Source organism: Rhea pennata, chromosome 7, assembly GCF_028389875.1.
Source record: "Rhea pennata isolate bPtePen1 chromosome 7, bPtePen1.pri, whole genome shotgun sequence".
Taxonomy (NCBI): Eukaryota; Metazoa; Chordata; class Aves; order Rheiformes; family Rheidae; genus Rhea; species Rhea pennata.
Genome location: NC_084669.1, coordinates 39413258 through 39439485, shown reverse-complemented (window position 1 = coordinate 39439485; position 26228 = coordinate 39413258). Strand labels below are relative to the sequence as shown.

The window sequence follows — 26228 nt, the reverse complement described above, 5'->3', positions numbered from 1 at the left end:
TTTACTTACTAACGTATAACGGGAGGTGTCTGTGAAGCCCAGCCTTGCTTTTGCAGGCAAGCAACTCCGCGATCCTTTGGGCATGACGGGCAGGCATTAATTGACCGAATGGTTAATTCCTTGGTCTGTTGTCACGCAGCCTGGAAGGAATGCGGATTTTCGAGGGTGGAAGGAGCTTTTTCAGTTTCTGAACCGACTGAAATTATTTTAGCGATTAGGTCGGTTTGGCGAGAGCCCTGCAGAGAGAGAAAACACTGCACGGGGCCGGCCGCAGGGAGCTCGAGTTATTAGCTCAATAAAGCGCGTACACCACGACCGATGCTGCATGCCAAGCTGTTAAGTCTTGCTTCTAAATATATATAACGAAGGGGATCGCACGGACTTTAAAGAGTTTTATCCTACAGTTCCAAGTCTAAAGCCTGTCTTGCCTTTTTTGCGGTTGGAAGCAAACGTTTAGGCTAGTTAGCAAAGTTTGCTAGATCCTGTACGTTCATACATGCTGGCAGCTGTAAAAGCACGTGCTGGTTATAGCAGACTGGATCCGGTCGCATTATCTCCTCTTGCGGCGTGAGAGCAGTATTGCGTGAATTTTCTTTTCAAGATGGGTATCTGCATTAGGTATTTTAAATTATTTCTAGTTTTGGGGTGTGAACTAACAGCAGATTAAGCTTTGATACGCTTGGCTTTGAGATACTTTGCAACAGCTTTATGGGCTTTTTTTTTTAAAGTAACGTAAAATATTATTTTAAGTGCTGTTTTTTAGCATTACTTAATTTTCAGGGAAGGAATGCAAACTAGTCATACTTACTCAATACCTAGAATTGCAGTTCTCCCGTTTGGCTGGTGTTAATTGAAGTACTCGGTGTTAATTGAAGTACTCAAAAGCTACCACCAGTTCAGCATGTGAATCGGTTACAATGTCATTGCTATAGTCTGGCATGTTTGGTGTGGCAGATAATGGAGTCCCTGCCTGCAGAAGAAGGGGTGGCCGGGGAACACCCTACTTGATGGAGTTGCTGGATGGCTGATGGATTTCTCCATAAAGACATTAGGAAGAAATGATAGAGCCACATTTCCTATACCCCGATGTGTCACTAGAGGAAGAAAAAAAGCAAAAAGGAGAGGGAATTGGATACTAGCAGGAAGAACTTTCTTTTGAGGCTTATTAAAGTGTTTATAATTTGGATAACAAACTACATATCCTATTATTACCTATCTTTATTTATGATGGTATTTGGTCATAACATTGAGAAGAAGCTGAGAGAAATATTCCAAACACTAAGTGCATGCCATGCTTTTAACCCACTGTAGTGCTTTCAAGTAATTCTGCATACGGCCTTGGAAACCGTTTTGCTGATACCTAGCAGTACACACAGTTGTCATCGCTGGCTGTGTGGAAGCAGGCATGTTTTTAATATTCTTTTGTGCTCTTAAAATATCTGACATTTGAAAAATGTTGAAAGCACTGGAAATGCTTGGGAACACACTTGAATATATGGAAGAACCTCTTCACTGTGTGTGAGAGTGAGAGAGCAATGGACCAGGTTGCCCAGAGAGGTTGTGGAGTCTCCTTCTCTGGAGATATTCAAGGCCTGCCTGGATGCAACCCTGTCTAACATGCTCCAGGTGACCCTGCTGAGTGGGCTGAGTGGGGAGGTTGGACTAGATGATCTCCAGAGGTTCCTTCCAATCTCAACCATCTCAACCATTCTGTGATTTTGTAACACTCACTTGACATTCTCAGGAGGAAGTTTATGCCTATCTTTTTTTTTTTTTTTTTTTTTGGTGGGGGGGTGAAAGTAGTATTGTCATTGGAGGTGAGATATAAGCAGGATTTGCAGTATTACTGTGTAATCAGGGAAGGGATGGAAATCATAACCCTTGCGATAGTCTGCCTTAGATCAGGAGCAGTTGAGTATATGTAGTTGATGTCACTGAGATCTGCCAACCAAGACGGAGACAAAACTGCTCAGTGTGTGTAGGGAAATAGCTTGGAAAATAGAGACCCCTAAATCAGAGAACAGAGACAGCCCAAGTTTCTATCCTTTTCTGGCACCCCTTGGTTTCAGTGGGAGAGATGCTGGCGTCAGAGTGGGGAGGAGAGATGAAACATCAGCAGTCTTGATCAGCTGGTGGTCTCATATATCAGAAATGATGCTGAGTATATGTCGTCTTCTCTCTTTCAGACCAGGGATCAGTATGTGCTTTATGAAAACAAATTAATAAAGACAAACCTAAGGATTCTTCCATTTTACTGGATTAATAATGTTAAAAATTAATAATGTTGAGGGTATGCTTTTGGGGTAGGTTTGTGAATAGGGACAGCTGAAATGCAGAAATGAGCATCATCCGTGAAGATACATAGGTACTTGTATTTAAACTCTGGAGGCTTTGAGGCTTTTTGATCTAGTCCGTCTGTGCTGGACTTCCAAAGTAGTGTATTTGAAATAACATACTTATATTGCTAATGAAATATAAAAATATATTAGTCTAGACTGGGTTTCTAAGGGCATAAAGTCAGTTTTATGTTGTTTTACATGTAACTCAAGCAAAGGCAGTTTGGAGGAAGTAACTGTTGTGGTCTGGATGCTATCTAATATATCTTCAAGAACAAAACCATGTATTAAGAAATGGGACAGTTGATTTAAGTGCTCAGTGCAGTGAGACTATGTATTCATTGTAGTTTCTGTTGGTGTTCTTCTACCAAATCTGCATGGCTGGTTTTGTAAAATATACTGGAATATGTATTTTAAAACTACATTAAGAGCAGTCACAAGACTATTCTCAGTTCTCCCTAGGCAAAACTTCCCTTTTTGGTATGCTACGTATTTTTTATTCTCGCTACTGCTCAGATTTCCAGAGGCTTACCACAAATTTGACTTTCTAGCAGTAAATGGCTTTTAGGCATTTAAAAGAGGCAAAAGCCCCCAAACACCTTGTCTCCATTAATTAACTTAAAATACAGAGCCTATCTCAAGCATTTTGCTCCTTTTTATCATTGGAGCATTTTATCCTTTTTATCATTATCAGGAAGGCTGGACTAGATGATCTCCAGAGGTCCCTTCCAACCTTCCTGATTCTATGATTCTATGATTGTGTTTCCATATCTGTGCCCTTAACCCATCCTATCCCCCTTTCCGTACCTCGTGGAAAAAGAAAAAAAAATTTTTTTTCTTTCTGCTTGTGTTTTATCTGTTTTCCTGCCAGGGTCTTCTCTTGCCTCTATATAAACATAACGAGGCTTGGATAGTTTTAGGAGGAAGTGAAGTACCGTCCTGTGCATTTTTAGCAATACAGCTAGCTGAGAGGTTTCGCAAGGACACTGAGATCTATTTCGAGCTCTGCCCCATCTCTGGCTGACCCAGATCCCAAATTATAACTACCCAACTGCTCAGAAAGGAGGAAAAAAATACATGTTTAGCTGTGTTGGAGACAACTGCCGGAGCCGCACCGCCTTCCAAGTGGAGAACTTGGAAATACTTAGCTGCTTGTACCTGGAAAAAAGACGTGCAAGTTTTGAACAAATAATCCCTTGTAGTGTCCCTGGTGGTTTTGTGGTAGTAAAGAAGGAACTGATGCACTTGGTGGTATGAGCGCTGTTGTAGAAGAGTTTGCTAAGGAAAGGTCTTGTGGTGAAACCTGGTTACCTCTGTGTAAGAAGCAATATAATCATCTGTGACAATCTGTTAATGTCGTTGCATGCTGAAATAGTTCAAAGCTTTTCTTTTTTCTCAAGAACAGTGTTGCAAAAGTGAATTCTTAGAAGTCAAATATAGTTTGGTTTATTGTTTTTCCTCCTGTGCAGTGAACTTAGTCGCATCTTTCTTGCGCAGAACTAAAAGGGAAAGCGTGTTTTGGATTGAGAGGTGGGTTTCCTGTGGTGGCCAAAAATAATCTAATATTGTCCCCGTTTGCATTGTAGGCATTACATTGCTTTAGGATTTACCTTAGACATCAGGTTTGTGTCATACAATAAAAAAATCAGATTTGTGCTTGGATTACCCTTGCGGTAGGTGGAAAGCACCTAGCTATTCCTGCCCCCTCCCTCCCCCCCCAAAAAAACGTGGTGGCTGAGCATCTCGCGCTTGATTCAGTCTCATTCGAGATGAATTCTCTTAAACGCTGTGGTCTGAAATGGTGGTTCAAAAACTTAAACCAAAGCCGAGACATGCCCCCTGCCACGCCGCACCCCATCCTCTCCACCCCTGCCTCATTCAAAGCAGTATTTCCGTAGCTACAAAACAACAGCCCAGCTTAGCAACTGTTCGGGTAAGAAGATTGCCAGTCAGGTGAAACCTTGTCGTGAATGTTTGCTGGTTTCCATAACTACTTCGGAGAAGTTGAAGGAAGAACGGGGAGGAAGGAAATAGATCAAGGAGACTTAGGGCTACGAAGAAGCAGAAGAATGAGGCTTCCCCCTTAATCAGGTTTGGATGCAAAAGATGTCACCAAGACCTTGAGCAGAGTGTGTGTATGTATGTGTGTATTTGTGTATTGTGTGTGTGTATATACACACACATACACACAAACAACATATTTTAAAATCTGTTACAAAAATATATATTTACTGGCACTGTTTCTCATCTAAAGATAAGTTCTTCAGTTATTCTGATTTAATGTGAGCACTTTAGTTTTTAAACCCTTGGCACTGAAATCTCTGATTCTGTGCATGGCTGGTAAGCATATTCCCCTGCCTACAGGAGGATTCTTTTACATTTTTTTAAAATCGAGTTGGGAAATATGTATTTTTTTTCCTTCCTTTGCAATAATTTAGCAAAAATGGACCACTCGGGGATTTACATCGCATAGAGGTGATTTTTCTCTTTCTGAAGCTGTGTAAGTAGCTACTCAAGGTGTGTCAGAATACCTTCACGTTGTTTTTAGTCTCTCTTTTTCAACATGAACTTTACAGTAGTAATTCCGGTTGCTCTGCTTTTGCAGCATTTGTGCTGCTCTCCATCTGGGCCTGACCTCGGAAATCCAGCTCAGCAAAACTTGTGCATCCGGCTGCGCCTTGGAATTTGTATGTGCAGCAAAAACCACTTCTGCTGTAACGTTTGGAAACATCAGCGGCCTCACGCTTCCCTGCGGTGCAGCCTCTTGCGTGGGGCGACCCATGTTACGGAGGCAAAGCTGTATCTTGGGGGGAAGGAAGTAATTTTGCACGTTGCTCGAGGGTCTTGCTAGTGATATCCAACTTGCAGTTTGCAGTAGGCATTGCCCTCTCTTGGCAGATTGGTTTGCAGAGGTAGCTTGCAGCTACCAGGTGTCCAGCCACCGAGGTGTTGGAGCGTTATTGTGTATTACGAGAAAATGCCAGTGGAGGAAGTGACTGCAGCTGTGACTCAGACCCCGTTGCTACAAACAGTTTGTGTTGTGCTGTACGAACGCAGAACGAGAAGTCTCTGCTTTCATCCAGTGTGTGTGTTTGTGTGTGTATATATATATGTATGTATATATATATATGTATATATATGTATGTATATATATACACACACACACAAACACACACATATATGTGTGTATATGCATATACATTTTTCCTTCCTCTATATATGTCTAAAATAATCTTGGGGAATTAGCTAACTTTAGGGCTGTTTTCTAAGGCATTGAGACTTCCATCATTGTTGCAGCTGACTTTTCTCTTCTGTACATGTGTACACATACACGTGGTCAGTCTCTATCTCTGTATGTGTTTTTTAAGGGAGACAACTCCTCTGTTCTATCTCCAGACTAGGCTTATCCCTGAACCTTGCTCACTTTACCAATATTTTTGCCAATGGTTTTACCATCTGAACTTTTCTGGAGTGCTTGGGAATGATATGTTTTTGCTACTAAAATATATTTACTACTTCACTGCATTAGAAATATCATTGAGAGGTTTTGAGTATCTCCCTGGCTCCTGGTGAAGAGCTAGTTGCAGTTTCTGAAATGGTTGGTTATTTTACTGATTTCTATAGTGACTGTTGCCTTGGCAGCAAAGGTCTTCACTTGGAGAATAAAAACACTGTATAAACAGGAGGAAGGCATGATTTGATTTGGGCAAGCTGTGAGCTGGCTTTGCCTTTTACAACACTGCCCCTGCCCTTTTGTAAATGGTAGCGTTCCCTTTTTCCTGTCTTCTTCCATCTAGGGCTTACTTCATGCAGTTTTTAAAGTGCTTTTCTTGCAGGAACATCTTGTCTTTTAACCAAAGTGGTAGATGCCTTCAGGTTTGGTCCACAGACCCCTCATCTAGACCATCATCTCCTCGGAGCAATGAAAAAGAAAACAAGTCTCAATATGTGATGTTTGCTAGTGCTCTCCTTCAAACCCTTGTCAAACCTGCTGGTATGACCTCTCTGTGGGTTATGGTATCACAACCCTCGTATGGGCTAATTGAAGCTGTGACAGCAAATTATTTCATTTACTCAAGCTCCCTGTCCTTGATGTGAAAAAGGATCTGAAAGTTTTGAGTTAGCACTTTGGTCACTGGGAAAAAAGATTGTGCAAACATGCAAGATTTTACAGGAGTCTCTGCTGATGGTATTTTTATCTTGCTCAATCTTGTCCTGGATATTGTCAGGCCCTGGTTTTGCAGTGCATCATTATTATTTTAGTGCAATTAGTATTACTATGATGATTATATTGTTATTTATGATTGGTTATCAGATACTGTTTCCTTAATGAAGCAGGTCTGCTGCAGGTGGAGGGAGAGTTTTAAAGTTACATGGCCCAGGCTAACGTCCAATGTCAGGACTGGGAACGGTCGAGTGTGCGCCCTTGTTTCCGCCCATCGTCTTGTCTTGCTGGGTGAAATGGGGTAAGCTCAGCTGATGGACGCTGCCCTGCAGCAGCTGATGCCCATCTGCGTGTCCTCTCTTAGGCTTTCAGGGAGAGGAGATTTATTGTGGAAGTATTGGTGAGAGTGAAGGCAGTTAGCCTCCAAAATTGCTCCAAAAGGATCTGTAAACCTCACCTGTCAAGCTTATAGGAGTAATAGCTCGATTATGGTAGTTTAAGAAATCAACATCAAACTTGCCTTATGAGCTCTGCTAGACATCTTGTTGTGAGATAACGTACTTCAGCTCATGCTGTTTTTACCATGCAGGAGGTATTTTTAACTTTAACACACTGGCAGGTGTTAACATAGAAGATTTTTGCCTACTCCTACCCTGTGACACAGGAAATGCAATGGAAGTTTGAATGATCCACTGTTCCTTAGAAATTTTAGTTACCTCATTTTAACCCAGAACAAGCATAGAAAATGAATCAGTGGACTGCATCCTTAAGAAGAGCAATTGCTTTCTTCTCACCCTCCTTCCATAAGTATCAGCTACTAAGTCTTTACAAAAGGTGTTTGATGGTGACTTGCTCACTCACGTTGTGATAGCGACCCAGATGCTATGAGAAATGCCGTCCCTGGATGCTGAGGCTTTCTCCTTGCTAACTTGTTGCTCCTTGCTGATTCAGATGCCATAACAATTTGTTCATCCGCAAAGGACAGGACCTGGATTTCAAACAGGGATGGAAGTGCATGACTGTGTGTGTGATGGGATTTCTCATTTTTAAAAGCAACAAAGTCCGTTAGGAGGGCTCCTCTTATGCCCTATAAAGACACAAAAATAGGACCCAAGGACTTGTTTTTCTCTAGGGTACTTTTAAAGGCATTATTGATGGTGACTTTAGAAGATAAAGCCCATTCAAGCTTCTGAGTTGACCATATTTTTCCCCCATTAGCAATATTGCCAACTCCTGTAGTTTTACTGCAAAACACATTTGTAATTTCTCATAAAGCTGCCAGAACAGGTTTCATTGGGCTATGGTAGCATATTATAAACTTTATGCCAGTATCAAAGTAGTATTTGTCAGCTGGCAGTAGATTCTGAGTTTTCCCTGCTGTGATAGTAGGCTCCATGTAGAGCTCACCTTAAAATCTACTAGCTTAGCCCAGGCATGAGGGGATACAGATATGTGGTGAGTAGTGAGATGTAATTTGAAAGTTGACTGCTGTCACTTAAACAGTCATATATGAAGTCCTTTGCATTGTGTTCAGTATCTCTGGAATCCCTGAAGAAACTCAGAGGCTTGCTGGACAGAAAGACTGGTATGTCAAGGTGATACTGGTTAAAGATATTCTTTGCTCCTTTCCCATTCCAGCTGTCCATGTGGTTCGGGAAACTGCGATTCAAAGAGTCAAGTTTTTAAAATTTAAAAGGCTTAATATTGCCCCACCTTGTGGCATGCTCTGACAACCCAAAATCCAACTTGGCTCTCTCAAAGTGAAACTTGCGGAGGCATCTGATTGAGCTGCTAAATGGCATGGGAAAATGGCAGCCTCTTGCAACCACTGAGCCAAGGTGATAACAACAGGATTCACAAATAAGTAACTTCAGGCTCTTAATGCCTTAAAAGATCATAAGGGAAATTACACAAGCCTCAGAAGCAGCAAGAGCATGGACTGCTGTAGTTTCAGCAAATATTAGCGTCGTTATTTCCATTAGTGTTAGTTATGAATTTGAGGCTGAATGGTTTCTGGTGCTGCATTTCATGGATCCTGATTTTTCAGCCCAAGGACAAATGGAAAAGCATCAGTAAGCTTTCTGAAAGAAAGAATTCCTTGAAACAGATACCAGTTTCCTGAGAATGTGAATTACAGTTACGTCACTTGAGAATGAAATCTTGCGGACATCAAAAAGGGGATGAGATTTCCATCTCTTTACTCTTCAGCAGGAGAGCGCAGCCACCAGCCTCAGCAAGCTGTCCTACCTGCTCAAGGAAGCTCGAGGCTGAGGTAGCCCCTAATGTGTAGGTCCAGACAAGAAACTGGATGCAAAGCACTTTTCCCAGTAACTAGTGGTGACGCCAAAGGCTCCCTGGCATACAGTAAGATCCAGGGTACGTGCCTGAGTTTTATATTGCAGCTGTTATAAGCTCTAGGATTTCGGGTGCCCTGTAATAATGTTGTGCCTACAGTGAATGCGATGGAGATTAGGGTGATGGAGAGTCAAGATACTCTTCTTGGGTGAAAGCCTTGCAGAAGTTTGTAATATGGGTTAACATGCATAATTCAATTGATCCCTTTTCCCGTGTTCAGGGCTGTGTAACTAAATACCAATTTGCTAACGCAACTGGAATGATGAAGCGATCTGTGGCTGAAAAGCTTCCTTATTACAGATAATCCCACTGAGAGAGGGAAGAAGGGGAAAAAAAGGGAAAAAGAAAAGGCACACAGCAGAAGAGGAAATACAGGTCTAAAATAGCACTGATGTTCACAGGGGAGAACTTATGTCTTCATCCCTATTTACTTTATGTATGTAAATCCACGTGCGTGCACAGGCTATGCAACAAGTCAGAAGTGATGCTACTTGCTTCCTCTGGCCAGGGAGCAAAGCGAGTTTCAAAAATACCTTCAGTCCTTCGTTCAGAGCTTTGCTTTTATTAATCCTGAGAGTTTGTGGTCACCTCCTCATGCTAAGGAATTTGCTGCTAATGTCCCGCAGTGCAGTGAGAGGCTCTGCCGAGTAACATCTGTGCATTTCTAAAGTTTTCCTGTAATTTTTGTATTTTTAGGTAACCAGCTTTTGTAAGCTTGCCCTTTTTGTAATTAATCGAATGCAGAGATTTGTTATCTCATTCTTTTTTCTTTTTACTATCACTTTTTTTTATTATTTTCCTATTTCATTTTATAACTGACCACAGGCTTTTATTTGAATTACAACAGTGTAACTTGGAAGCTATAAAATTTATCTTAAAATGAGACTAAACATCTGCTAGAGTTCTGCAACCCTAAATGCTTTGCTTTATTGTCAAGATGGCCTGTTTGGACCTCCACGTTGGCTTTTACTTTGCCCAGAAAGTGTAACTTCACTTACATACATCATTTTTTTCCAGAGATCAGCAACACACAAGTGTTCAGGGCGGGCTGCTAGATTCTTTTTTGCTGTGCAACACAAAAACCAAGCTAGCGCTGTTCAATCATTAGGTGCAATGCGTTCAGCTCATACCCCCAGAGTGCGGCTGCAGGAGCGGGGAAGGTGCTTTGCAACATGAATAGCATTAAACTTTTGCTCTGTAGATCCTTAAATCCATTAGTTTTCTTATTGTAAGGAGTTTGGGCACTGGTTAAGGAGCAGAATAGCATAGCAATGGAGAGCTCAACAGATACAGAGCAGGAAAGATCCTTTCCCACAGCTGTTGAAGTAATGGGTGCTATGCCAAATTGCTGATACTCTTGAATAACATGTAGCAATCTCAGAAAGGACAGTTTTGTATGTGCAAGGCTAGCACTCGAATTGATTAATCTTTTTCAAGCCAGAGCCTGGCTATTCTTTTGCAGCAATTTTGTCCTTAAGCATAGATCCAAACTGTTGGTAAAGGTTGTCTTAATAACTGGCTTTTTTCTTTCCTCACTAGAAAGAAGAATGCAAGCACGAATATGAAGTGAAGCGTTTCCTGTACTTGCTGCAGCGCGCAGATGTTCAAGACAGGGATTCATCGTTGGCCAAAGAGGTTCCTCTGACAAGATGAAAAAGCCACGGAGGAGCTCTCCGCTGCCCTGGAGTCGCAGTGACTGCTGCCCAATTTAAAATCCATGCCAGACTGTGTCCGGGTTGCCTGACGCAATGAAAGAAGTGGTGTTCTGGTCGCCCGAGGAGGTGACAAATTGGCTAACAGAGAATGCTGTGCCTGAGTATTGTGAGCCGCTGAAGAGCTTCACCGGGCAGGATTTGATCAATCTAACAGAGGAGGATTTTAAGAAGTCGCCTCTGTCGCGAGTGTCTTCCGATAGCGGGCAGCGGCTATTGCACATGATCGAGACTCTGAAAATGACTCACCACATTGAGGCTCACAAAAATGGGCACGTCAATGGGCACATCCATGTCGGCATGAGTGAGGCCGCGCGCGAAAATGGCTTCAGCAGCAAAACAAAACTGAACGGGATGCCCAATGGGTATAAGAAAGAGATGATAAAGATCCCCATGCCAGAGCCGGAGCGCTCGCAGTATCCCATGGAATGGGGGAAGACTTTCCTGGCTTTTATTTATGCACTTTTTTGTTTCATCTTTACCACAGTGACTATCTCAGTGGTTCATGAACGAGTGCCTCCCAAGGAGGTGCAACCTCCCCTACCAGATGCATTTTTTGATCGCTTTGATCGGGTGCAATGGGCCTTTTCTATTTGTGAAATCAACGGCATGATCCTTGTAGGACTGTGGTTTGTTCAGTGGCTGCTCTTAAAATACAAGTAAGTAAGACTGAGTGCCGGGTTATACTTGCCGTTGTTTTTGGGGGCTCAGGTACTGGTTTAGATGTTCATGTCCAAGTAAAATGGGGCTTCTTGTGATCTTCCTGAAAGAGATACTATGCCATGGGATCTGCAATTTGTGGGAAAGAGGTTCAGTTGAACTACTGCATGAGAAACTAATAACTATGGACTTGTTTGCCTATAGAATTGAGCCCTGCTGGCTACCAAAAGAGTGAGTTTGCAGGGTCTCGGGGCCATCTGTTTACCTGCTTTCACCCAGTCAGGATGGCAAAGTAGAGTTTGCCTGCCAGTGGAAGTCCCCTACCTCATCTTCTACCAAACAGATGTGCATGTGGATACTTAATTTAGTGCATCTGATGTGCTTAAAATCCACACCTTGGGCTGCCTTGCAGTGAGTCGTCTGATATAAAATCTGCTGCTGCCAAGACTCAATGACTGAAGCGTTCAAAGTCAAGTGGCCTTGAGCAGTACAATACAAGTAGCGTGTCACCTTTCCTTCCAGACAGCAAACACAAATGTATTCCCAACCTAGAAGCACGCTATTAAATGTCAAGAGTTGGTCTGGAAAAGAAGAATTGGAAATAGCTGGATAGTAATTGTCAGTGCTGTGGACAAAAGAGTGGCTGCGGACAGTGCGGTGTGAGAAGCAAAACACTATGAAAACTTGCCCGCATGCTCTGCTTAGCGTCTAAATTTCTCCATCGGTTCTTGCATTTGGTCTACTGCTTTCACGTTCCTCTGTCATCTTCTGTGTGTAGGAATTTGTAATGATTTTGGAATTTTAGACTTTGCTTTTTAAAGGAAAGAAAAACAGAAGTCAATAGATCACTGGCCCTTATAACAGAGAAAAACATTAAAACCTAACCTAAGTGTAAGAATGGTATTCACCAGCTTCCCGAGGTACACTCAGCTTGAAAAGAGAGAATTGCTAAGCTCAGGCAGAATAAATTTGTGCAGCACAGTTGTGGCTTTCTATAGGAATCTGTCAAATAAATAATCCACATGATGCTGTGAACTTTTCATCCCTGAGAGCTAACTCCTGGAGAGTCAGCTTTTGCTCTGTGTGTTCTCAGTAATGCATTTCTGATGAGCACTTTCCATGCAGCAGGGTAAATTTAATCTATGAAAAAGCAAAAAAAAAAAATTATTTTATGAAATACAAAAGTCATTAATACATAAAGGGAGTGCTGGAAAAAATAAATCAGTTCTGAAACAGTGGATTTATCATCTTTCTTATTGCTTTATACTAGTTGAAGTATTTTATTAGCTGAAATTTTAAAACCATTGTACACTTTTACAGAGGTTGCACTTCTTAAAGGAAAGTTTCTAGAATGGTTAAGTTATTCCATCATTTATTTTTATTGCAGGACTCTAACAAGCTGTGAAATTGATTTTTTTTTTTTGAATTATTTTATATTTTTAATGTACACACATGCGTGGGAGGACAAATTTACTCTGACTTGGCCTCTTGTTTTGTTTAGGGCTATAAGCTTCAATATTAGATTCCTTTATCAGTAGCTGCGGTGCTGAGCACTGTGGTTCCTGTCCCTGTTGCTCCAACTTGCCTATGGTGAGCTACAGGGAGTATTAACTTACTTGGCCTCTCTGAGCATAAAATTTTTATTTATTTATTTATTTATTTATTTTAAGACCAAGAGAGGTATCTAGAGAAGATGACATGGGATCACTTTCAAAAATGAAGTGTCAGGTTAACAAGGCAGTATGAGGGATCCCAACACCCTGTGCTGGAGCTGTGAGCAGAGTCTTCAAATATATTATAGCAACATCCATAAAGTCCTTGGAGATCTCAAAGCAGTGAGAGATGGGCTGACTTGACAACAAAGTATTTGACATCACTGGTGGATGCAGGGATCCCCCAATACACACACACTATGCTTTGCCATGTTCCTTCTTATTTGCTTCAGGAGGAGATCTCTCTTTCTGCTGTAAGTGGAAGATGTTAGAGAGGCTCATCAATGGCTTTCAGGTCCTAGTATCAGCCATGGAGTAGCCATTCTCTTGCAACCTTTCTTTCTTCTTGCTCATCAACGAACAGGGCTATCATCTACAATTAGAAAGATCCCCAACCATTTCTTGCTTTTTCTCAGTAGACCTCCCAGTCCAAGTAGAGATGTTTCCAGCAGGAGTAGAAAACATTGGCAATGGAGGCCCCAAGAAACCCAGAAACTTGGTGTATAGTGGCACCCAAGGTTTGTGGTTTGGGAAGTAACTTTTAAAGCCTTTCTAAACTGGATTAGTGCAATTCTGATCATAAATGTGTCTGCAGGAGAAAAGTTTTAGAAGCTGCTGCTGCTTGTGTGTGACAGCATGAGTCAGATTCTTCTTGCTGTTTTTAATACAGGTTCAACAATGGGGAGAAACAGATAGACATTAGGTATTCTTCACCCTTAAGACACACCTAGAAAAGGACCATCAAAAGGTTTGAGCCTTACCTCTGTCAAAGTCTGATAGACCTGTAAGAAACCGAAAGGGAGGAAAGGGAGAGGTGTTCCTGTTCTAATGAACTCAGTGCTGTGGCTTACTTATGGCTCTGGATGGTGAATGCCTAAGTGCTAGGAAAGAGTGGAATCGGTTCTGTGGCATAGGTGTTATCACCTCCCTTTGAAACTAATGCAAGAATAGCAAGAGGAAATGAGGCCAGCTGGACCTCCCTCACTTTTCTAATCTCTGATGGTTTGGGTATAGTCCATTTGAGATATGAAGATAAGAAGTGAAGCCAGGTGATTGCTGGCCAGGATGAAACCATCTCAGCCTAGTCTGATGACAGAGATACTATTCGCAGATGTCTCCAAAGGAAAGGATCAGGATCACTGATAAATCAGAAGCATTGCATCTGAGCTGAACTGTAACCGGTGGCTGGGCTGAACCTTCAGTGAAAGCAGACTGCTTCCTGATTTCAGACTTTTTGAAATCCTTTTTCTTTGCCCAGCAGTGAAACGTATACTACTTGTCATACCGGATAGGTTATTTAGCAATAACCTGATTTCATCCAGGCTTAGCCTGCTATTCTCAGAAGCGGTGAAGGATGATAGAGGTGTGCGTCATTCACATTACTGTTAACTCAGGTCTTTGTTGTCTCACCAGTTAGTCCAGGGATTGCACAGTGATGTTGAATAGGACCTGTGTGTTTTTTGTGACATTTCAAAGTTGTGGTCTAAATAGAAGAGGGTGTTGAGTGTGACCTGTCCGCAAAAAGACTTGACAAAGCACAGTACAATGTTTTCTATGTTTCCTGTGGCGTTGAGCCTAAAAGAGTTTTGTTCTGTGCTGAATGCTTCAGGAGGATCCAGAAGCATAAGAATGCCTTTCTTTTGATTTTATTGTTGGTCCATTAGTTCTTCTAGAGCAGTTTCAGTCTTGTCCTCTGCAATCTAGACTGTAGAGAGTTTAAGGTTATCTTCAGTAAGAGAATAGGGTTTCTGGCTGGCTCTGTCTTACCTGCTCTGTAAGCTTCCTCAAGAACGAAAGCGTCAGTGTTCAGTAGTTGGCTGGATTGGACAGAAGGAGAAAGGTGCCTACTCTCTTCGGCACTTCTGTTTTCAGTGTGAAGCACTGCCCATGGCATTTACAGTAGGTTGAGTTGGTTGGTTTAGAAAGCAGAAGCAGGCTGGATGTGCAGGTCTTGATGGGAGCCTCCTTTGAGCTGGCCGAGCCTTTTTCATGAGGGAACATAGGGAACTGGAGGAATTTAGGCAAGCTGCCGATCTGCGAGTACTGCCGATGTGCAGGGAAGTTTTCTGGGAAGCATTCCCAGATGCTTTTGGAGAAGTACGGCGGTGGTTCTTGGCTGCACTTTGATTCAGCCTGCATGCTCACAGGATAGAAAAAAACCCACTGAACTCGTTAGGTGAGAACTAGATAGTTGTTGATAGATTGTCCTGGCCAGTAATAAGTTTAGAGGATGTAACTGTTAGCTTAGATTGCGTGGTGAATGTTGAATAGGCCTTCATAATTGCAAGATAAGAAAAATGCTATTTTGAACAGAAAATATGTGGCTTTTTACATCTTAATATATTACAGTACACACAGCACTTTGACACAGACTTTTCTAAGCTAAGTACACCAAGTACAACCAAATAGCTTTGTGGGTAATGTTAATAAAAAGCTTCTGCAATGTTCAGTGCTAGGTAAAAACACTACTGCTTCTTAGCTGTGGTGCTTCTCAGTCCTTAATCCCCCCCCCCCCCCCCCCCCCGTTGTCTTTACAGCAGGTTATAAAGAGAAGCAACTTAGTATATGGTTATAAAAGCAAGGCATAGATGTGATATCATTAATGGATCACCCTTCCAACCAAAAAATAACCGCATATAGAAAAAGAGATGAAAACCTCTTCCTCAATGGCATAGTGCCTTCAACTTTCCATTTCAGTTCATGGAGCTACAGTAACAAAATATGATTTTTAATTTGCAATTATGGCACTGTTAGCCCTGGGAAGGAGCTAAAAAAAAAAAAAAAAAAAAAAAAAAAAAACTAAAACACTGTGTTTCAATAGCCATGGGCACTCTGAAGTGTAATAAAATACACATACTCTGTATGCTTCACTGTCGTATTTGAAACTTTTCTGATAAATTAAGACTCCCAAAGTTTTTATTGATACAGCGCTGCAAAGTCATACTCCCATGAGAATGGGAGCACTGCAGTTTAATGTCCCTATCAAAAGCTATTAAAAAAATGGCCAATTCTGAGCTTCAAAAGAGCTCAGCTTGGTAGAGGCCAATGGAAATACTTTTTTTAGAAGGAAAAGTTTCAAAATAGCAACAAACAAATGCCAGGAGTTATACCCTTTGATGGCAGGGTAATCCTTTTATGTCCAAATAGTCATATTTGTAAGTAATGATGACTTAATATATATATACATACATATATATATAAATATAAAGGATTTGTAACCACCAAGCTGAAATTGTAGCTTGTGCAGTTGCTGTTTTTGCAAAACTGCTTTGCAGCACAGCAGACTTGTATCTGGCCTCTCATTGCTGTATTTCAGCAATTAATTGGCAGCCCTGAATGAATAAATCTGCTTGAAACTATGGCTGTCTGCCTTTGCGGTGTCTTGCCATGAAAACACCATTTTTTTACATATAAGGTAGCTCTGAATGGGTATTTCTGAAGTTTGGGTTCTTATGTGTATTGTTTGCTTTTTTTTTTTTAAAAAAAGCTATTCAAGAAAGATACGTTCATTGGAAAGAGAAGTCACTATTCATTTCTGCTGAAGTTTTCTGTAGAAGTAGTATTTGTTCTCATGCTTTCAGGTCATGTAGAGTTATTTCTTCCAAAACAGCCCTTCGTAGTTAATAAATGTGTGTTTTGTCTTGTACTACTGAAAATATTGTAGCTTTTATTTCCTTCCTTTAATACAAAATTAGTTATTGACCATTCCAAGCTAACTGAGAGGTGTGGGCCGTGAAATCCTTCCTAGTGTCTTCAGTGCTAGAGTTATACAGATTCTCATGATACAGTCATTAAGTTTCCTGTAATCAACTTTATGGGTAATCTTAGTCGAGGTCTTTGTGTGTTTCTGACCTGTAAAGCATGGGAAAGTGTCAAGTAGTTCAGTGTTCTTAGGTGTAAACTGATACGCATGAATACATCCTGAAGTCCTGAGTTTCAAAAGCACCAATAAGGGAAAAGTTACAAGCTTGTGTGTTTTATTTACCTTTGCCTATTTTTGTTTGCATTGAGTGATCTCATTTTTTTTCTCCCCTTTTTTTTCTTCTAGGTCTATTATTAGCAGAAGATTTTTCTGTATAGTTGGCACACTGTACCTATATCGGTGTATTACAATGTATGTAACTACACTCCCAGTACCTGGCATGCATTTCAAGTGCTCTCCAAAGGTAAACTCCTTGCTTCCATTCCATACTGTTCTTCTGCTGTCTCACCATTGCCAAAAGCTTCACTTTCACAATAATTGTTACTGTTTTGAAAATATCAATTTGGCATGATGGGGGGGCTTCCTTCTGCTTTGCCTCTTGGTTGAGATGTTGATTACTTTTAGGCACTGCAGGCATTCCTAATCATTTTGAAGATTTGATCTGTGCAGTTTCGGTAGCGTTTTTGCCTGGTTTGTGTGACCAGCTTTTTTCCACCTCTAGCAAACCAGCTGAAGCATTGCAGTTTACAGAGGTTGCCATACAGGACTCATTTATTTCTGAACAATTCAGTGTATTATGTCAGACTACAATTTGTATTTGAAAATGGTCCAGAGAGATTTTCCTTTCAGACCAGTTCAGCATGAAGCTTTTTTGTCCTCTTTGTTGCCATTTGTCCCTTGGAAGTTACAGCTTGAGATCTTCGTTCGATCTCTGGACCTGACTTCATCTCCGATGAGAAATTCCATCGCGACTCCCCTGTGTCCTGTAGTTTGGACCAGGGAACATGCGTTGTGCTCACAGGGTGTGCTTGCATATAAATATTTTTGCAATCATGTTAGAGAGGGCAAGAACTTGCCACCTCCTCACCTACCAAGCAGTGATGCCCTTCTGTCGCTCCCATAAAATAGACTTGCAAAAGCTATCGCTGACATAAGCTCACTAAGGCAGAGATGCTTTAGGCAGGACCCTTTTAGTTGCTGATGAATGGTAATTCATGTGGTCAGGGTGGGGATGGGACAAGGACAATCTTCTTGCACCTATCTAATGTAACACAAGCATTTGTGTAAGCTCTTTGCTGTAACATGCTGTTCGTGGTAGGGAAATGCAATTTGATCCTGAGTGAACATATGTGATATGACACAGTGTGCCTATATTTGATGCTAGTGCTCTTTCTCCGCTGCACTTCATCTCCTGGCCCCTCCTGGGATTATCTGCACTAACTTGATTTAAGCAGGAGAAAGAAAACAAGTAATTTCTGTGAAAACATCTATTGCACATGCAGCCCGCAGATTTTGTGTGCACAGTCGGAGGTTAGATGATGGGTAGCGAAATCATAAATCAAACTCCTGATTTGACTTGATATATGTCCTGGCACTGTTTTGATGAGTAGTGCTGGAACATATAAATCTACAGTGCAAACAGAGATGCAGTGCTTCAGTTCCTGGGGGAAATGAAGCCAACAAATGCTTGACAAATCAGAGTGTTTGCCAAGCCACATGTGACTACTTAAGAGACTTAAGTCTTTTGTAAAGAGAAGTGAGTGGGGGAGAAATCATCATTGTATTTGATCAGTCAGCCATTATGAAATTAAAAAAAAAAAAAAAAAAAAAAAAAAAAAAAAAACATAGGTCTTTATGAACCTAAATGAGTAAATCTGCCATTTTTAGAAATTTACAGAGTTGGCATGTTGACCGCGTTACTCAAAGTAAAGACAAGCCTACGTTGCGCTCTTCTATTTCTATGATGAGTTTCTGCTACTAATAATAGCAAGGTTTTCTTGAAAGATATAAATATATTGGTGGGAAAAAATAGCTTCTTATCACCTTATTGAACTATACATAATTGTAAAGAGTGAGCATTTGGGAGCATTTTAATATTTGGTAAGGAACTGTTAGCAAGAAATATTTAATTACTACAAAGGATGCCATGTAGATATGTCCAAAAAGCATTATTTGCATTTCTTAAAATAAGAATAAGCTTTAAAGTAGAGGAATAACATGCCTATAATAATTGACCGGGTGAGCTTTGTTTTCTTCTGACTATTAAGTGGTTCCAGGGGATTGTAAAATTTCTTAAAATGAGCTGAGACGGTAGCAGGAATGGAACTGAGGGCATTGATCCGTTAGTTCTTCTTTGAACTCAGTGTCTGGCTTCCCTTTGGGTCCAGGAGGTGCTTGATACGTCCCAGTAGTGCTTGTCCCACAGTGCTCCCCCCCCCCCTTTTTTTTTTGGTGGGTCCTTCTAATGCACGGGCTCATGTTAGAGCTGGGAGCAGCGAAACGAAGGTCTGCGAGCGTCAGGGAGGATGTGTGGGAGAGTCCTCCCAAGAAGGACTCCAATTTGGCTTTCCAAAGGCGAATTGGGATGTATTAAATATCCTCTGAGCCAACATCATGAGCTGGAGGTGGTCTGGATCAACCTCCGTCAGGTGTTCAGGAAGGCCCTATTACTCATGGGGCCTATTTGAATTAAAGCTAGGCTGTGCATGCATGTGTTTGGCGCCGTGCTCTAAGAAATCCCATTTGTGTTTCTTTCCAAATGCAATGTGGAAAGAATTTCTATTTATTTATTTATTTATTTTGAAGGCTTTCCAAGGCAGTGGAGGGAATCTTAGATTTTTGGGTAAGACATTCTCTCTTGTGCATTAAATCTGGATTTAGGCAGCTGAATATGTGTATTGGGCAGTTCATCTGCTTTTTTCTGTTGGACTATCATCTGTAGGGCCTGCACTGTTACGAACAAGCTGAATTAATTAAACTTAATTTATTTAGAGTGTGTTGCTTCTCTAACAGAAGGAAAAAACAGATGTTCAGAGAACATGAAAAAAATCTAATTATAACTGGAAATATTTTTAATTACTATTTTTGTGGAGCTGTTTGGAGTTTTTTTGACTATATTCTAGAATTGGTAGAAAAGCATATTTTCAAAGCATTATTTTTCTGACCCTCACTGTGTATCCATGGCTTACAAAAACATCCCGCAAAGCAAAGATATAATGAATAATTAAAAAAAAAATATATGAACCCATTACTTCTGCTTGAAGCTTCCTACTAAAACCATCCTGCTGCACAGCTGCAAACATTAGCAAATGCTGCCAGCAAAACCTCTACGAAAAATTATACCTTTAAATGGCAGCAGCAATCAGTATTTCAAAATAACCAGAGAAAACAGTTTTTGCTCACCTACTTTTTCTTCCATAACTGTGGCACTCTGCATGTAGCTGTTGATGGTATTTTAGTCCCTTTGGAACTACTTTTTTGATTTGGTATCACACTGGAAAGATACCATGTTTATTACTGCACCTGGAAGTGACTGAGTTTACACATATGTACGTATGTACCAACATGCATGTATATTTGTTTAAATAAAATTACCTTTTCTCCTTCAATCTATTTTGTGATCGTAGAAAAAAGTTAAAAGTCCCTCAGTGTATTGTATTCTTAGGAAATTATTAAAAATTTCCTTGATTCCTTGCCTTGGGAATGCTTCAAACAAAATGATAGTTGAGGCAGATGGATGTAGGTGAATATAGTCTCCTGCTGTATTCATATGAAGACTACCGCTATAATGCACGCAAAGGATCCAGAAATAACTCATGCCTCATTTCCTGTCTTTTTTTTCCTCTAGAAACATGTTGCTAGCTTTTGGGAAAGGATAGGATTTTACTGATTTAACTTCTCATGTAACAACACAAAAGAGAATAAACCATCTCTCCGGCGATGGTGAAAGAGCTACTTGCTCATGCTGTCCTTTAAACTCTGAATGGTTGGCTTTAACTTGTTACCATGATTTTGCTTTACTCTTCCACTAGCTTTTTGGAGACTGGGAATCTCATCTGCGAAGGATAATGAAGTTGATTGCTGGCGGTGGATTGTCCATCACAGGATCCCACAACATGTGTGGTGACTATCTGTACAGCGGTCACACTGTCATATTAACGCTTACATACTTATTTATCAAAGAGTGTAAGTACATTGCTGTTCTTGCTGAATGTCCTGTTGTATAAATTCTCTTCTTGTTAAAGAATTACTGTTATGCTGATTTTCAATTATTAGGAATTCAATGGTATGACTTAAAGAGAAGTTTGGAGTAAAACACTTTACCATGTCGATATTTGAATTCTTGATTTTATTTCAAAAATATTTTGTTTTAAGTATATTTCAAACCTTTTTTCTACTCTACCCGAAGGACATTATTTTAACTAAGTGTCTCCTGGTCTGGCAAGATATGGATGCCCTGCTAAATGCAGTGCTGCTGATTTTACAAAGATAGACCTTTAGCACATGCATTTATGTTGCATGAAAGAATAATTGGTTGCTGTGTATGTGAATCAATACTAAAGTACAAAACAGTTACTTTTGCAGACCAAGATCTATTAGATCTTTGTCTGTTGGACTTCTAAATTGCACCTTAAGAGAGCAATATTATTTTGTCACTGGATTGATGTCTGCATCCTCTACTAATTATAGCAATTGTCTTGAGCGTTCATAACATTATGCTTTGAAGTCATCACTGCTTGTTCTTCTTTGCAGATTCTCCACGGCGACTCTGGTGGTATCACTGGCTTTGCTGGACACTCAGCATGGTTGGGATGTTTTGCATCCTCCTTGCTCATGACCACTACACTGTGGACGTGGTGGTGGCGTACTACATCACTACACGACTTTTCTGGTGGTATCACACAATGGCCAACCAGCAAGTGAGTTTCTCGCAGTCTTTGGATCTGTTTGGTTCTGCGCCTCTTACTGTGGTATGGCAGTGGGGGAATAAGCATACCTTGCCTTGAGCCTTTCTGCAGGACTAACAGTGGACTCAGCAGTGTCCTGTGACGTGTCCCTCTCTTCCCCCATCACATTGTGTTTACAGGAAGAACAAGAGACATCCATTGAGCTCCTCTTGCGTTTTGACTGCAAAAAATACCCAAAGGCTTACTGACAGGCAGGCCTCTCTCCTTTGGCTGCAGAACTTGAATTTTTAAGTCCCACTTCTGTGGTATTAGAGCCAGACATTTAGGTGTGGGCTTTTTTTGTTTTGTTTTCTTAACTGAGTTTTCCTTGTGTTATGTGGCTTGTACTCTTTAGTTAGGTGACAACAGTATTGAAGAACGGTATGAGGCCAGATTGTTCACACTAGAAATGATCCGTTTGCTCAAAGTGTTTCAAAATGACAGTAAGTTCCCCTAACAGAGATAAATATTTTCATTTTGGAGGACAGCAGAGTAGAACAAGCTGCTTTTGTTCTAAGGCCTGTGTCTAGCAAGACATGAAAAATTGGGTGATGCAGGGAATACTGAGAAAAGAAGCTGCACCGCTTCACAGGAGGAAACATAACATAAGATGGGAGGTGGCAAAGCGTGATTATTAACAGTGTTGAAATACTTGCCCAGAGAGTAGGGGTAAATGATTCAAAGCTCTGATGAGGAAGTCGAAGTGAGGTCTCTTGTAGTTCTTTGTTCTTACTTTCCTACCATTGAACTAGATCAATAAAAGATGAGTTTACATTGCTAAAAAAAATGCACAATTCCATTATGTGTGAAAAAGACCTAGTGAGGTAAAAGAAACTTAAGACAGGATAATTTCTCAGTCTGTAACAACAGATCAGAGTCCAAAATATTTTCTATGCAAAATAGAGAAGGCTATTTTACTTATCAGTTGCATGTAACTCCAGTTAATTATGTTTGATAAAGGTCTAGTTTGATAATAAGAAGTTTGCAGTTTATATCTTCATGGGGCAGATTTTTTAGTTCATATCGATGTCTTCTAGTTAAAATGTCCTGTATTATTGCAAGGATTTTGATGCTACTTGAAGCGGTACACTGCAGTGAAGACCCTGCATCACCTGGGTGCTGTTGTATATATCTGCCACGAAATACCTAACTGAGATTTCAGTTCAATATTAATCACCATTTGGGAATTACTGTGTTCGATAGCAAACCGTGCCCAAACTTTGTAACTCTCCTAACTGAATTTGCTCCTGTGCTCTGTCGAAATGACAGTACTGGGTGCCTGTGTTTTGAAGTTGGAAGTTACTAAGTCAGACTTACCTTAAATGCTAATGAGGGCTTGCTTCAGAAAAACTCTTTGCCTTGTTGTGTGGAAAGGCATCCATTGTGCTGTGTGATGCAACTCGGATTAAATGGCTCAGCATTGCCTCCCTAAACCGGTAGGGCATTGGGAAACCTTGAAAATAACGATTCCTGGGTCCTTCCCTGATGTGCGTTTGTATGCAACACTGTTGTTCTTCCTTGTCCTGCTGCACATGCAGAGGGAGAAAGGTATGGCTGTGGCTTGTGTGTGACCTTAAAATTCAAAGGCAAAGTCCCCCGGGTTTAAACTAGATTTATTTTACATATGAATTTCGAGACGTGGGAATAAAGCTCAGTATGCAGACATTTTCTAGTGGGCCAATGCAGTGAAGTCATATGAGTAAGTAACGTGCTCTTTTGTAATTATTTTCTCCAATTATCCCCATGCAGGTGCTAAAAGAAGCTTCCCAAACTAACCTCCTTGCAAGGGTCTGGTGGTACAAGCCCTTCCAGTACTTTGAAAAGAACGTTCAAGGAATTGTACCTCGCTCCTACCACTGGCACTTCCCCTGGCCGGTGCTCCACCGGGGTAGGCAAGCTAAATACAGCAGATTGGTGAATGACACATAACAGCGTGTTAAAATGACAAAATGTGGAGGGAAAGGACCTGTCCCAAGTGCTAAGAACTCCATACGAGAAGATGCCATAAAAAATGAACTGCTCCCTAACCCTTTCTTTTAACAGTTACCTTGACTTAACCTATTCAGTTACCTGGTAAGCACTGTGATTTTTTTTCTCTCCAAAGGATCTACGTTGGACAACAATAAAGAAAATTTAACTTATCATGCACTGTTATACATTTCTTGTTAATAGATTTGGGATTTGCATTACCCATCAACATGTTCCTTTGTATATGATGTGACAGCATAGATGAAAGCTTTTATATCATAAGTTCTGGTCTTTCCAGTCACGTCTGGGAATAAAGCATATTATTTTCTTGGGAAAACATACTTTTCATATCTCTTGCCCCAAAGATTGGGCTGTAAGCCATTTTCTAGCATATGACTATATGAAGGTTTCTAAATACCTGCCTTGGGTAAAATTGAGAAATCTTTCTACCTGTTGCACCGAGATACAAATAAGATGATAGACACAAGAAGGTTTGGTAATCTTGATTTTGTAGAATCTGCAGTGACTGTGTCAAAGTGCAAAAAAAAAAAAAAAAAAAAAAAAAAAAAAAAAAAAGGAAAAAAAAAAGATGTAAAGTGATTTTCTAAGTATTTCCTAACTTTATTTTTCAAAATGTGTATGAAAATTAAATTTAAAAAGATTTTTACATGTCAGAGAATAGAGAGTTAAAATTTAAAAAAAATGCTTCTTGGGAGAGAGAGAGATTTGTCTATGTTTCTAGTGCCTTTCTTGTCTTGATTGTATGGTCAGTAGGCAGTCTTAAATGTTTTTATTTAAAATAAAGTATTCCATGAAAGCAGAATTATATATACTGTATAATTACTAATTTTTGCATTTATAGCTAAATTAAACTGGAAATTTGCTTATAATGTTGAAATCGCCATGTGTAGGGAAAAACCAAATAAAAAGGGTCAGATCTTGTTCACACATTGTGGGCAGGTCATACTAAAATATATCACTTTATTGTCTACTTGGTAGCTGTATTTTAAAAAGAAAAACAGCCATGAATTCCTGTTTTTTAAGAATTTTACAAATGATCACTGAGTGAACTACAAATGGTTTCTCCATCCCCTATTGAAATGTTGTTGAAAAACAACAAAGATTATCTATTTCTTTAAAATATTTGTGCAGAAACTGCATGTAATTATCAGTTTCACTCCTACCATACATACTGTATGTCTGGGGAAGTATTCTATCCTACGTGCAGAACATGCCAATGTGCAGAACAAAATAGTTTTTTTAAGAATGAAGAAGAGAAAATATATATATAAATATATATATATCCATTCTGTATTTTACGTGAAGCAGAGTTATCTTCTGTAGGGTTTTTGTGTATTCACAAAGTGATATTTGTATTGTAAAACAAAAATGGTGAAGGAAAATAAAAAGGCTTTTAAAAAATGTAGTTTCCTTTATCTTTTTAATATTAATTTTAAATTTAAAGCTAGGTTTATCCTTCCAAACCTTGCTTTCAATTTTATGTGTTATTGCACTGTAGGCCATCAAAATTGGACTGTATGGAAACTGCATTGATTTTGAATTGCTGTTCACGATTTGGCAAATCAGTGCCTTATTTGAAATAAATGCTATGCAATAGATTCTGATCTTTTAGAGGTCTGAGGGCAGATTTGAGAAGCCTTCCTTGGAACCATCGCCAGGGCTTGAAAAATCTACTCTAAAACTGCTGGGAAGGGAGCGCATTGCAAGCTAGATGTCCATAACCCCACTATCTATCGGTCTTATGATTTAAACTACAAAACCTCTCAAATTTCTGTGAGTACTTTTACAGTGAAAGATGTGGGGTTTGGGTTTTTTTGTTTTGTTTTGTTTTTTGTTTTTCTGATGAGCTAAGTTTATGTCTACTTCTCTACCATGTTCCCCAGCCTTGGCTTAGGACCTCCGTGAAGAATTGATCCAGTGTTACTTCTGCTTTGCCTTGCTGTTGCTGAGGATGCTAAATAAGATTTATCTGCTTCTTATTAGTTCCATTTTCTCCGTGGGAGGGTTGGATTTTCTTTGCTTCCCATATTTTTTGGCAAAAATCAACAGCATTTGCAAATTTTAGGGCTTAGCTCTACATGTTTTACCTTAAGTTCCTGTTGGCATTACTATCTTTGTGACTCTATGGAAAAAAATAATTAAAAAAAAATCTCAATGATTTTTTGAGAGAATTCATTCACACTCCCAGACGTAAATGAGTGAGTAGATTTTTCAAGACCTGGATCACGCACATCAGAAACCATTGACATAAGTAAATGTATGAATATATGCACATGACATTAAATGGAATCTGCTGACTTCTGCATTGTAGTGTCTGACTTACTGCATGAATTTTGCTAAACATGGTTTCATTTTTCACAGTGAAGCTGTGCTTTATTAACACATGCTGTCTTGAGAAATGCTCTCTGGGCAAGCAGGAACATGAAGCTTGCTAATGTGGCATTGCTCTGGCTGCAGCATAGTCTGAAGCAGGGGACCAAGGGAATAGATACTGTACAAAATTGTTTTGCATCAGTGTTAACTACAGACTGTGTTACTTCTTCTGCCTTTTTCTCCTTGTTCCATGTAAGTATCTCCACAGCGGCACCATTTTTTTGAGATGAGTGATAGCTTGTGATGAAGCTATCTGCACACTGCAGGGATAGGTGTG

The 26228-nt window shown here is 40.2% G+C and overlaps 1 protein-coding gene across 10 annotated transcripts in view; it reads left to right on the top strand.

Annotated features, from left to right (window-relative positions):
* Window positions 1-25875, top strand: part of SGMS1 (sphingomyelin synthase 1) — a 95348-nt gene extending 69473 nt beyond the window's left edge. For 9 of the 10 annotated variants that reach the window (XM_062580522.1, XM_062580528.1, XM_062580521.1 and 6 more), the window contains 5 exons: window positions 10396-11227; window positions 16989-17106; window positions 20675-20828; window positions 21396-21562; window positions 23339-25875. In XM_062580522.1, coding sequence (XP_062436506.1) covers window positions 10605-11227; window positions 16989-17106; window positions 20675-20828; window positions 21396-21562; window positions 23339-23518 — 1242 coding nt within the window. In that variant the 5' untranslated portion in view covers window positions 10396-10604 and the 3' untranslated portion in view covers window positions 23519-25875. Of the gene's footprint in view, window positions 1-8858; window positions 8878-10395; window positions 11228-16988; window positions 17107-20674; window positions 20829-21395; window positions 21563-23338 lie in introns of those variants that run through there. The other variant, XM_062580531.1, reaches the window with a different exon arrangement.
* Window positions 25876-26228: the final 353 nt, after the last annotated feature.